This window comes from Saccostrea echinata, unplaced genomic scaffold (genome assembly GCF_033153115.1).
Source record: "Saccostrea echinata isolate AGI-Se365-2 ecotype Australia unplaced genomic scaffold, CSIRO_AGI_Sech_v1 ptg000025l, whole genome shotgun sequence".
Taxonomy (NCBI): Eukaryota; Metazoa; Mollusca; class Bivalvia; order Ostreida; family Ostreidae; genus Saccostrea; species Saccostrea echinata.
Genome location: NW_026889774.1, coordinates 5,753,106 through 5,765,774, shown reverse-complemented (window position 1 = coordinate 5,765,774; position 12,669 = coordinate 5,753,106). Strand labels below are relative to the sequence as shown.

General features: G+C 32.7%; 2 protein-coding genes across 2 annotated transcripts; both read right to left on the bottom strand.

Annotated features, from left to right (window-relative positions):
* Nucleotides 1-3,580: 3,580 nt before the first annotated feature.
* LOC133192838 (uncharacterized) lies at nt 3,581-4,636 on the bottom strand. Its single transcript, XM_061328845.1, has one exon. It carries the CDS (start codon nt 4,634-4,636, stop codon nt 3,581-3,583), a length of 1,056 nt encoding a protein of 351 aa, XP_061184829.1.
* A 1,167-nt stretch (nt 4,637-5,803) lies between these two features.
* LOC133192526 (aldo-keto reductase family 1 member B7-like) lies at nt 5,804-11,385 on the bottom strand. The gene is made up of 10 exons (XM_061328517.1): nt 11,146-11,385; nt 10,803-10,970; nt 10,528-10,644; nt 10,233-10,310; nt 8,216-8,332; nt 7,931-8,037; nt 7,364-7,445; nt 7,116-7,199; nt 6,778-6,860; nt 5,804-6,000 (listed from the first exon to the last, which is right to left on the bottom strand). Exons 1-10 carry the CDS (start codon nt 11,236-11,238, stop codon nt 5,958-5,960), a joined length of 972 nt encoding a protein of 323 aa, XP_061184501.1. The 5' UTR covers nt 11,239-11,385; the 3' UTR covers nt 5,804-5,957.
* Between the last annotated feature and the right edge of the window lie 1,284 nt (nt 11,386-12,669).

Sequence of the window (12,669 nt, the reverse complement as noted above, 5' to 3'; positions counted from 1 at the left end):
TAAAGTCAAAACATCTTATAATCACGATCAAGCTAAGTACTCAGAGTCTTAGCCATCCTTCTTACATAATCGTGTCACCAATTAAAGTGAATTTCAGAAATGATTTTTATTCAATCAATTGTCTATCATGATTATTTCCCTTCATTTTATAATACATTGTATTTTTCTTTTAAGGTTCATAAACCCTCCGCCCACTCATATAAAATGTTGCATTAACGTTTATGATTTTCCGAAAGAATTGCATTTTATTAAAAAAAAAAATGAACAATTCTATCATAGCTTGCGGTTCAAAATTAAACAAAACGAGATGTGTTTGTGAAACACTGATGCCCCCATATGGCAACTTATAGCAAAGGTTAAACTTTCTCAAATGCAAATGAAATAGTTGGTACCCAAAGTAAGGTCTTGTGTTGAGGAATATACCTGTGAAATATGAGAGCCCTACCAGCTACCATTGAATAGATATGGAAAAGGTTAAAGTTTCTTTAAATGTAAGTCAAAAATCCAGGTCAAGGTCAAATGTCAAAATTAATGATGCCTAAGGAAAGGCCTTTTCACAAGAAATATACTGGAGAAATATGAAAGCTGAAGCACCAATCGTTCAAAAGTTATGACCAAGGTTTAAGTTTTTCAAAAGAAGGTCAAACTCCAAGGTCAAGGTCAATTGATTACAATTGTTGGTATCCAAAGGAAGGTCTCGTCACAAGGATTATATATGTGAAGTATGAAAGCCCTAGCACCAACGGTTCAATAGATATGGCCAAGGTTAAAGTTTTCCAAAAGTAGGTCAAACTCCAAGGTCAAAGTCAAAGGGTCAAAGTTGTTGGTATTCAAAGGAAGGTCTTGTCACAAGGATCATATATGTGAAGTATGAAAGCCCTAGCACCAACAGTTCAATAGATGTGGCCAAGGTTAAAGTTTTCCAAAAGTAGGTCAAACTCGAAGGTCAAGGTCAAAGGGTCAAAGTTGTTGGTATCCAAAGGAAGGTCTTGTCACAAGGATTACATTTGTGAAATATGAAAGCACTACAGTCAACCGTTCACAAGTTATGGCCAAGTTTAAAGTTTTTCAAAAGTAGGTCAACATCAAGTTCAAGAGGTCAAAGTTGTTGGTCTTGTCACAGGATTACACATGTGAAGTATGAAAAGCCCTAACACCAATTGTTCAAAAATTATGGCCAAGGTTAAAGTTGGGTAAAATTTTGCAAAGCTGGGTCAAACTCCAAGGTCAAGGTCAAAAGGTCAAATATGGTGGAACCCGAAGAAAGGTCTTGTCACAAAGAATACACATGTGAAATATGAAAGCCATAGCTTCAACCAATCAAAAGTTATGGGCAATGTTAAAGTTTTTGCGGACAAACAGAAAAACAGACAGCTAGACAGACGGACGGACAGGGCAAAAACTATATACGCCCGAATCTTCGATAAGGGGGGCATAAAAATACATTTCATCTTGACAAATCTATAAAGGAATAATAGACATTTATGCCATTATGAGTTATCTCTCTTATCAGAATATCAGTGAACCTTAATGTGCCTCTTTTCACAATTTTTGAAAAACCTACTCTTTGTCCTTTCCCTGACGTATAGCATTAAAAATATAAACCACGCTCAATAACTTTAAATATCCTCGGAAGAATATCATATATAAAAGAAATTACTTCCTTATCATGAGAGAGAGATAGGGGGAGAGAGAGAGATTCCCAACTCGGCCTTTTCCAGAGATCGAAAATACTTTTCAGAAGTTTTACAGACTGAATATATATCCAAATGAAATTTACTTATTCAATATACATGTATATGGCTTTATAAATCTCACTAATTTTTCAAATTTATAAAGAAATTTTAAATCATAAATCTTTTTTGGCAATTGTGGGTTCAGCATTCAGAAAATCATCAGGAAATAACATAATATATTTACCGATCAGAACTTTTTTCACAGTCCTTTTTTTTGGGGGGGGGGGTCTTTCTGCCCCCTTACTTTTCCCTAATAACAAAGAACTGTTTATATTACTCGTTGATTGTATTGAGAAACGCTCAAGTTTCTGCTGTTACCGAAAATCTGACTGGAAAATCCATCCAATCATTTTGTTTTAAAAAAGTCGCCAATACTTAGTACATATGAAATAATTACAAGTCAGTTTTCAGAACCTACGTTTGGGTCCTTCTGGGTCCAAAGTTTTTCTTAAACATAAATTTTGATAATTTAACTTTGTACAAAAACTTTTAATTTTTTATTCAAAGTATAGCTAGAAATAATTTGAACATCAACACAGAAAACAGGGAATAAACTTGGCTTTCTGAGAAGATTGTTGTTTTCATATGCAAACTTTGAAATTATATTTTTAATATGTACATAAGTAATATTTGGTTTTGAAAAGAATATTTTTGCCTTGATTTTGCAGTAAGTCAACTGCTTCTGTACATTGTAAGACTTGGTTCTTTGTATTCCCCCTGTACCTATTGGCCAGTTGAAAGGCATATTGCAATTATACAAGAAGAGAAGTTCAAGAACTTTACTAATTGATAAAGCTTTAAAACACATGATTTTCCACAAAAAGGCTGAAATCAAAATTCATATGATTGCACAACATAACATATAATATTTTGAAATACGTTAGCAAAATATTTCATTGTATCGTTTACTAGTACTACAAAATATTTACATTAAACAAAAATAAGACACAATCCTGACAAAACACACAGGGTAAAATATAAAACTCAAATTTATGCTTGTTTACAAATTTTGATTGATTGAATCACAGCTGATATGGTCAATTTCTTTTTCTTGTTCGGAGACTCTTTTCATGATAGTTTATTACAGCACGATAAAATTACCTTATCACACAGATTGACACAAATACCATGGACAGCAGTCAGTTTTCTAAAAAGAAAAACGGTCTGACCATTTTACAAACTAGTACAATGTTTGCACAATCTAATTTAAAATACTTTATTGCATCATATTTTCTTGACCAGAGTACACAAAATGTTTAATTGTCATAAATCATTGCCAGAGGAAACAATATTATATGAAATGCCCATGATTGTGCATCCATTTATGAAGAAAATCATGATTGTTTACTCTTTTTCATATGCACTGAAATAATCTTTGTGCCAGTCGAGTTATATGTGGATAAATCTTGTGCTAAAATAAATTCCTGTACCATCATACTATACATGTAGTTTATATATCATAAAAACAACAGCATTTGTATAGAATTAAAGTTGGATTATGATTTTTGTTCATTTTTTATCATTTGAGAGAAATACATGTACAATTTACTTGTCAATCAACTTGATGAAGCCTTGAGGAAAATTAATCAAATCATGTGAACCTTTCGTACAATTACGATTTAATACCAAGTTTTATATTAAATCAAATTGGCATAATTTGCCTAATATGTCTAAACTATTTAGCATTTTTAACATTCAGTGTTTCCGAAATAGGGGCACAACAGAAAAAAGGAAGTAAGGCATGATTTTAAATTTAGTGTGTTTCATCAATTCAGCAGATGCACATAAAAGACCATATGTATTTGTTGTGGATTAACTGTTCCAATTTCTGTACGAAACTGTAGTTAACATTCGCTAGAAGCCATTGCAGTTCCTGTTGCCTCTACTGAATAAACACGAATTTTTTGCGAGCGAAGAGCACATACAAACAGTTCCTGGTTTATCGGGTTATAGCATAGATGTGAGGGGTTCTCGTGAAGGTTGCTGATCAAGATTTTCAACAGTTGTCCATTTTTGTTCATCAAACAGAGAGAACGATTAGTATCGTTGACTACAATCAGGAAATCCCCCACCACTGCCAGACCTCTGGGTGTCCAATCAAAACGCACGATTCTGATCATTTCTCCACGAAAGGACATCGACGCTAGAAATTTGCTTGAAGGGTCTGTGAAATATATCGTGGCTTCTTCTACATCAGCTACCATCGAGGAGTTAATCGAAAGATCTTCATTGAATGGTCGTTCGACGATGAAGTCTAGCTTCCAGTGTGATTTTAATGTTCCTTTGATTTTTTCATAACACTTAATGCAACCAAATTTTGAATCTGTGATCTGGCCAATGAAAAACACTTTAGTTGATGACCCGGTTATGGCAAAACACCTAGATGGCGCTTTTATAGTTGTTGGGGAGCATTTAATTTTGGATCTCCTTACCCTGAAAAACTGAATCTTCTTTTCAGACGTCACAGCGATCATGTTTTCCTTCACAGCCGCAACACCAAGTGAGTGATCTGATAGATTGTAAGTTGTTATACAACGAAATTGCAGCTCATTGTTTTTGTTTGTGACCCTCTTGAACATTTTGAGCTTTCCAGAAACACAGTCTAGTATAACGAATTTTTCTTTTCGAACACGCACAATACCCCCAAGGTTGTAGTCACCAAAATTTGAACCCAACTTGAATTCAAACGCAGTTCTTGGGGAAAGAACGCAAGTTTTGTTACTTTCACTTTCATCTTGATGGTTAATTCCAAAATCGTCCAAATCCTCTATTAATATTGGAGTAATGTTGGCCCTAGTAGTAGTTCTTTTCAATGCCAATAGCATCGGTGATTTTGTTCCACTTTTAGGTGATTTTGGGTCTCTTCTTGGTGCCAAATTATGAACTGCATAGCTATCCATAATTTTCTATCTAGTATTTAAAATAAAATATTATGAGATTTTAACTTTTGTAAATGGATGAATTTAACCCCCCAAAAGTTAAGCCCACTTTCGAATTATAGATTAAGAACCAATAAAAAAAAATACTTACTGATTTACCTCGACAGGACAGAGATGAAAACTTCAGTAAATTGGCATGCTTAATGTTTCAAAATACCGTCAAATATTACAATGACTGAAGGACTTGGCTGTGCTATGTTAACCAGAATTAATTTATCTGATGAAGCGGATAGGTTTTGTTCGGTTGACGTTCATTGTGATAAGTATCATGTCGTGACCGGCAAAGGGATCTAGTCAGTGCATCATATCTTTTCTTTTAAAAAAAAATTAAATGGCTTGTTTCTTTTGATACCCGATAACAGGGCAATATTTCAAAAGCTGGAAGTCAAATTACATGTATCGATAGGAATCTAATAACGTAAAGAAGGTACGTCTTGGGGAAAATTTATATTTATTTACCAATTCAAGGCTTAGTAATGGAATCCAATGAAGTATTTTACCAAGCAAAAAAGATAAAGCAACATAGGGATCTTTTTTAAGAATATAAATTCAATACAGAATTTACCGTTTTTCTGTTTCAAACACAGGCGGAAGTGAATTCGCAAAAATGTTTCACTTTCTGCTCACAGCAGGACAATACAGTATATCATATACATGTATCTATCTATCTATCTATCTATCTATCTATCTATCTATATATATATATATATATATATATATATATATATATATTCAATTAAACAAAACCAATAGGATGACATGGAATTAATAATTGATTTGAATAATCATTCCCTGTCATTTGTTGATAATATATGTAACTTTTTTTTTAAATTAGAGATGCGCGGCACATTACACTTTCTTCACGACAGTCAGGTTGAACATACTTTCAAGTCAAATAAAATGTCTTCAAGAGAAAAGTAGGTTTTATGTATTTTCCAGTCTTCGTTTTACTTAGCTAAACATATCCCAACGTATGCATTTATCTGCATGATTGGTTGAACAAATTGTTATTTAAATAAATACGCAATTATATCTTTATCCATTTAAACAAGTCCTTCCATTAATGCCTTTAAGTACATACAGTGTACGTGCAAAAGCAACTCAATTATGAACACAGCTTGTCGCCGTTATAAAATCTTTTAATTGCTACTTTCTTTATTATGTTGTGATATACATGTACATATAGTACAAATAATCCTATAAAGATATATACATGTTTATAAGTAGACAAGTATTGAATTGATCGATGATCTTCTTTAACGTTACACACGCGGCAAATCTTTCAGTATTCATCGTCAAATGGATAATACTTATGACCTTTGGCACTGTAAAAAAAAGTAATAATAACAAACAAATATTAATCTTGAAAATCAATGTTTTGAGGACGTCGAAAGCGACAATAAATAAAAGTTCTAATTTGATTCCTAATTCAATGTAATATACATGTAATAGTAAATCAAATACTGAATATATTTTTGAGCAAGTTAAGTTAGATAAATTTAGTTTATATTGGTACTTTATATGTTTATGTATATATATATAGAGGATATTCAATGTTTTGTGGATGAATATGGAATTTATTTCACGAGTGGAACAGGATTTTTTGATATTTTCACAAGTGCGAAGCACGAGTGAAAATATCAAAAAATCCTGTCTCACGAGTGAAATAAATTCCATATTCATCTACAAAACATTGAATTTTCTGTTTATTACATTTTCTTTGATTTTCCCTTTGCCTCCGTCTTTTCTCAACACAGTGTCATAGGCTTGACGTCATAGTTGAGCGGTTGAGACGTCGATCGTAGCTTAGCAGTTGTGTGATTGAAAACATTACATAGCATGGATTTTAGCAACATATCTGGGAAGAAATTTGCAGTTTTAGCTTTATCAAGATGCTTAGTTACTATCTCTGTCTTATGACAGGCCAGAAATTATTTTTTACCTACTTTGATATCCTTTCACACTGTGAGAGAATATCATTTTGGTATACTTTCATACTGTGAGAGAATATCACTTTTATTCAATAAATAAATCACAGTATTTCATTGTTGAAAATGTAATAAATCTATGTATGTTTTATGTATCTATTGTAACATTCGTACATGCTCTCTGCGTAGAATCTCTTTCCCCTGTCCATGCTCCAAATAGCTTTCATCTCATCATCAGTTAATTCAAAATCCAGGATCTATAAGAAAAAAAATGTCTTTAGAATCATGGCAAAATCAGCTTATATAAGGTAGTATATGGAAAACTAAACCCTTATCCGTTAAGAACATATAAAAAGAATTACTAGCACCAAAATCTGCGTTTTAAACCGTACAAAATACTTGCTGTGCATTGAAAATTCTCTCCTTAAAATGAGACCGCTCTGATACAAGTAACCAATTTCATTAACACATCATAGGAATTACAACTTTGTTTCAAAGCTTCCATAACTTACATCAATATTCTCCTTGATTCTTTGAGGAGTCACGCTTTTTGGAATGACAATGATATTTCGTTGCAGCAGAAATCTTAGGCATACCTAGAAAAAAAGCAAACTTTAGGTAATTTTAAAATACAGTGCACAAAAGACAAATAAAATAGTCAATTACAATCAATATCTATCTTAATAACTTTAAAAAGTTCATTTTTTAAAGTTTAAATTAGAAGAAAGGTATCGTTACACTTTGATGTGTATAAATTTACTTGTGCAATTGTCTTTTTCTTCCTTTGTGCAATTTCTTTCAAAACAGGTTCATCAAAGACAATTGGATCTTTACTGTCCGCCCTTACAAAAAAAAAACCCATTAAATACAATACATATCACCACACTTGTAAAATAAGGTAACTCTTCATTAAAAAAAGATTTTAAAATAAAATTAATGTTATCTGAATCTAATGCCTGATTAATACATCGTTCACTAATGAAAGGCAAGTCAACATTCCTTTAAACAGTCACTATGTAAATGAAGTCAAATCTTAAAAGTTTTATGTCCAAATTCAAATTAATGTCAATTTCATGCTGTATAAATCATGCTTAAAAAATGTTTTGACTAAAATGTCATCGTTTATAATCCAAGACTTTCTGTCCTTTTATACAGGTAGTTTAAAAATGTGAACGGATAGGAACCGGTGGATTACCAACGATGAGAGAGTTCATGGATTCTATACAGTACCTTCAAATAACTAAAATAAACGAAAACAAACAAACAAAACAAAACAATGAATTAATTGCCATTGTTTCTATTTTAAGCATATATGAATTAATTTTACCAAGTTCTGTTCGGGTTTCCAAGTGGTGCGTAGGCGGTAATCGAAATTCCTTTTGAAGAACAAAAGTCAATCAGTTTCTTGTTTGAAAGATAGGGATGGACTTCAATCTGAATAAAAGTTTAAAATGGAAAATGTTTCAAATTAATTGTGTGTGTGTGGAGGGGGGGGGGGGGGCTGCAGAGTGTATCATACATTTTGATTTTATAAGAACTTGTGTATAATATGAAAATTAATTTTTACGGCCAGGCTTTAAACATGTATCAATAAACACTTTTGCTTATTTACCTGCAAATTACTTGGCTTAATCCGGCAGTTTTGTAGGACACGCTCAATTTGGCTTCTGTTGAAATTAGACAGTCCTATTGCTTTTACCAAACCTTCATCAAACAACTTTTCCATTTCCTTGAAAATAATGTTTAAGGAATATGTAAGCTTTTAAACAACATGGATAAACCAAATTGATACAAAACGTTTCATTAGATTTATGTTAAAGATATTGGATTAATGTTAAAGATATTTCCACAAAAAAGAAAAGAAAAACAATCTCAGGTTTTTATGATTTTAGAACTAGACTTTGATAGATTAACAAGCTTTTATTTAATATTGATAGCAATAAGTTTTCATGATTTTATTCAACTACAAACATATATTCATTACATTGCACAAGTAATGTGCAAAATAAATTAAATAGTTAATCAAGTTCTAACCTAATTTGCATTACGGAAAATTGAGATTCGCATTTTTTAACATTTATTTAAGGAATAACTGTCTAATTTTTGGTTTCATGATGTGATCAATCGATTGGCTTGCGTGATTATTTGCATAATCGCCGAAGGCGTTTATGCATAAAATTATCACGCAAGCCAATCGATTGATCGTCGTCATGAAACCAAAAAAATCTAACAGTTATTCCTTATATTTACATGCTCTTGATTCTGCAAATTCACGTGCTACAAGCCCCGCTTCTGTCTCTATTTGTCCCGCCTCGCACGTGATTTTTTTTTTCACCACGCCTATCGATGAACCAGTAGATTTACAATGTATGAAGAATAAAGTATTTTTACTATTTGAAATTTTATCTCGGACAAAGACATTGGAAATGTAAATACATATGTACATATGTACTATAGGCACATGTACATGTACAGGGTGTTTCATAATATATGTTACATTTTTTAAAAATCTAATTATTTTTCTTACCTATCATAATTCTATTACAAACCATATATCATTTTAAACACCAAGTCCTACATATTATTCCATGTGAAAAAGTCAAGGAAATCATGGTATCACAATGATTAATTCTGACGTAAACGCCGATTTCATAATTTGAATATTTTTCGAAATGGACTTAATTTATCAACATATTGCTGAATTGTAAAGCTGTTTTTCAATACATGTCGTCAATATTCATTCAGAGGTTGATAAAGGAAATATTCCAAAAGAATGGAAGCTTTTTAGAATGCTTATCAGAAGGCTAGTAACAAGGTTAAAGGACAGGGACGGGCAATATGCGATAAATGACACGGTGCTCCAGAAAGCATAAGGACTTCAATAATCGAAGATTTCATTGGTGAAGTGTAGACGCTGAGATTGTTTATCAAACTCCTGAGAAAAGTGTCAGATAGATGTTTTTCAGAAATTGATGCTGGCAATATCAGTTTTCCAGCATATATATTGAAGTTTGAAATAGGATATGAAGTTATCAGCGTACAATTTTTCTATAATGCAATACCCAAAGGAAATAGTTTGACCTCTCAATCTTTGGGCCTTTTTCTGTAGGGGTTCTTTAGGAACAGGGTCTACAATCCTAGACTGCAGATACTTAAAGAGCTCAAATGAGGAGTGTCTGAGCAAAAATGTGTGACAAGGTGATAAGAATTTCGAGAAGCAACTTTCATTTGTAGTTGAAATAGTGGAGATCATTAAGAACATGTAATGTGGGCTTTTGACGTTGTGAAATTCAACGTAACAAAAATGACGTAATTTAGAAATTTCACTAATTTTCATTGATGTTTGAGATTTCGTCCAATGTGTAATATTTTAGTTGGTAATTGAACATAATGAATCTTACAGATACATGCATCAAGTCGATAAAAACACTTGTTCATATCTTCTCTTGTGTTTGTGAAATTGAAGATTCATATATAATGAAACACCCTGTATATTACTCATAATTAGTTATGTATGTTGTACATTTAAATGTTACATGTATGTGTTTCAATATTGTTGTTATGTATGACTTAAATTGATACACTAAGTCTACCAGGCAAGGGAACAAAATTTGAATATTATGTCTCACTTTCCAAACGTCCAAGTAATCATGGTCAGAAAATCTCGCCTTTCCATCGTCCCCCATTGGAAAACACACATCGCCATCCTGGGAGAAAAGGCATTTAATTAACACAAATTCGAACAGTTCTTTGAAAAACAAAACAAGATACATGTATCCTCTGTAGTCAAATGTGATCATTCAAAATTTAATGCATTTAAAGTAAACTGTCTGCAATTAAAATTTTCAACAATTCATTCTTAAGAAAATGTTCCTTTCATTCTAGATTAAAAATTTACTTCAGTTAACTTCTATTTAAAATTACCTCAAAACCGAAAGGCCAATGCATGAGGTATAGATCCACATATCCACAATCAAGCTTGTTCAGAGATTTGAAGAAGTTTTCTCGAATATGTGCTGGGTTGTGGTGTGTATCCCAAAGCTGAAACAAAATACAATTATTCAACATTTAACCAAATCTCTGTGCATCATTGTAAAACATTCATGAAACAATCTGAAACTTCAAATATAAAAAATATCAACATGATCACCAGTTTTAAAATCTCAAAGGATTTTTTTTTATATATTGATCTAACATACCTTGGTTGTGACGAATAAATCTTCCCTTTTCACAACACCCTCCTTAATTTTATCACTAATAGCTTGACCAACTGAAGCCTCGTTCTGGTAGACATAAGCACAATCAATGCTTCTATAGCCACAGTCAATAGCGCACTTCACAGCCTCTTTGACCTCATCGTTACTTCCCTGAAATGAACACGTGTGCACAGTATACATCTAAATGCTGATAAACAAATATGCCTGTGTTCTATATGCAGCTGAATGAAGACGTACGTTTTATACAGCATTCAATTGAAAAATTAGATAAAACTCCTCAGTTATCTTCATCAACCAAAAATTTAAATTCAAAAAAGTAACCTACTCTTTTCTCAAAGATGGTGAAAGTCCCAAGTCCAATCATCGGATATCCACGAGTTCCTGTAATTGGAATAACGGGAACTTTTTCAGCCGCCATGCTGCACTTTAACAACTGAGATTGGGACGCCGTAAGACTTGTATAGTGTAAGAGATAGTCGTCCACTCTATCAAGGGCAGGTTAACGTGAAAGGATTATATGACTTTCAATTCTTCTACACGTGTGTACGTTTCGTTGGCAGAATATCTTCAAATATTTGCAAAGCTCAGTTAGATTTCGGATATCCCGATTTTTGTAAACATTGATAAGGCCAATTGTCCGAGCAGCGAAAGTTAAGTTCACATGGAATGTCCGAAGAAACAATGATGTTCTTTAAATTTGCAGGTTTTTTTTCCCAATGTATTTAATGTTAATATTTAAATGAATAAAAAAATCAGCATTTGCTTACAATTTGCATATGCAGGAAAGACTAGGAGAGAGAGAGAGATAGGTGGGGGTCTTTTCTCCTAGACTTAAATTTACATCTAAGGTGAAAGTAAAGTTATTCCCTCCCAGTTGGTCACTGTGAAGCTCAAAGGTGTCCCTTTTGATAATTTTATGTGTAAAAAGTGTGTACATTTATCCTTCCCTTTAGTCCAATTCCCATGTCATGCCAGGAAATATGTTTTTACCAATTTAGATATATATTTTTTCCCGAAAGTATTTGAATGTAAAAGATTGGTGTTGATATAGGTCAGACTAAAAGCCTCTATTATGATTGAATAATTCCTAGCTCTCTGATTGGCTGAGATTCAACATTGTAGAACAAAAAATGTTACAATATGTTCCCCTGCACGTGACCTTGTAGGTAAACACAATGATTTATTTTTTCTACATTGGACTAAAAATAGATTGATAACTTCCAAACTGACACAATGTTTCACCTGCAACCGACTTCCACTCAGGTGAACATACATGTAACAATCAGGTACATAGAATGGGGGGGGGGCGTGCTCCCCACTCTTTTCTGAATGTAAATAAAGCATCCCTTGTATCAAAATCGACGCTGCGTGCCTGACATTTATTCTTTCTACATCACACCTAAAATAGATAAAAAGATTTCAAATTAATACCACTGGTTATGTTTATTTTAACCAAGCTTCTCTCGCTACGTTTGGCTAGGACTTAAGCATAAACAAGAGAGATTGTATGGTTTGCTTAATGAGTTTGAATCATTTAATCATTGAATATAATAAAACATTTATTGCTGTTTTATCAGTCAAAACGATAATTTAGCTACTGAAAAAGTACAATATTCACTTCGTCCTTCGGGCTCGGTGAATTTTTACTCCTCAGGTGGCTAAGTCATCGTAAATATATTAACCTTAAAGAACAGTAATATCGCAACTCTGGAAGCACCTGGGCAGTATTAGGGAACGAATACATAAATTACAAAATAAAGAACGCACACACTCGCGACGAAGTTTGAAGGATGAAAAATTATCGAAGAGTAGGAGAAAGAGTCTCAGAATTCTCCAGTTCACACGTATC

Excerpts from the sequence above, each read along its gene's own strand:
- LOC133192838 (XM_061328845.1), bottom strand. The coding sequence starts at position 4,636 with ATGGATAGCTATGCAGTTCATAATTTGGCACCAAGAAGAGACCCAAAA.
- LOC133192526 (XM_061328517.1), bottom strand. The coding sequence starts at position 11,238 with ATGGCGGCTGAAAAAGTTCCCGTTATTCCAATTACAGGAACTCGTGGA. Across the intron at positions 8,333-10,232 it reads ATTACTTGGACGTTTGGAAA|GAAATGGAAAAGTTGTTTGA; the intron begins GTGAGACATAAT and ends ATTATTTTCAAG. Across the intron at positions 6,001-6,777 it reads AGATTCTACGCAGAGAGCAT|TGCCAAAGGTCATAAGTATT; the intron begins GTACGAATGTTA and ends TTTTTTTTACAG.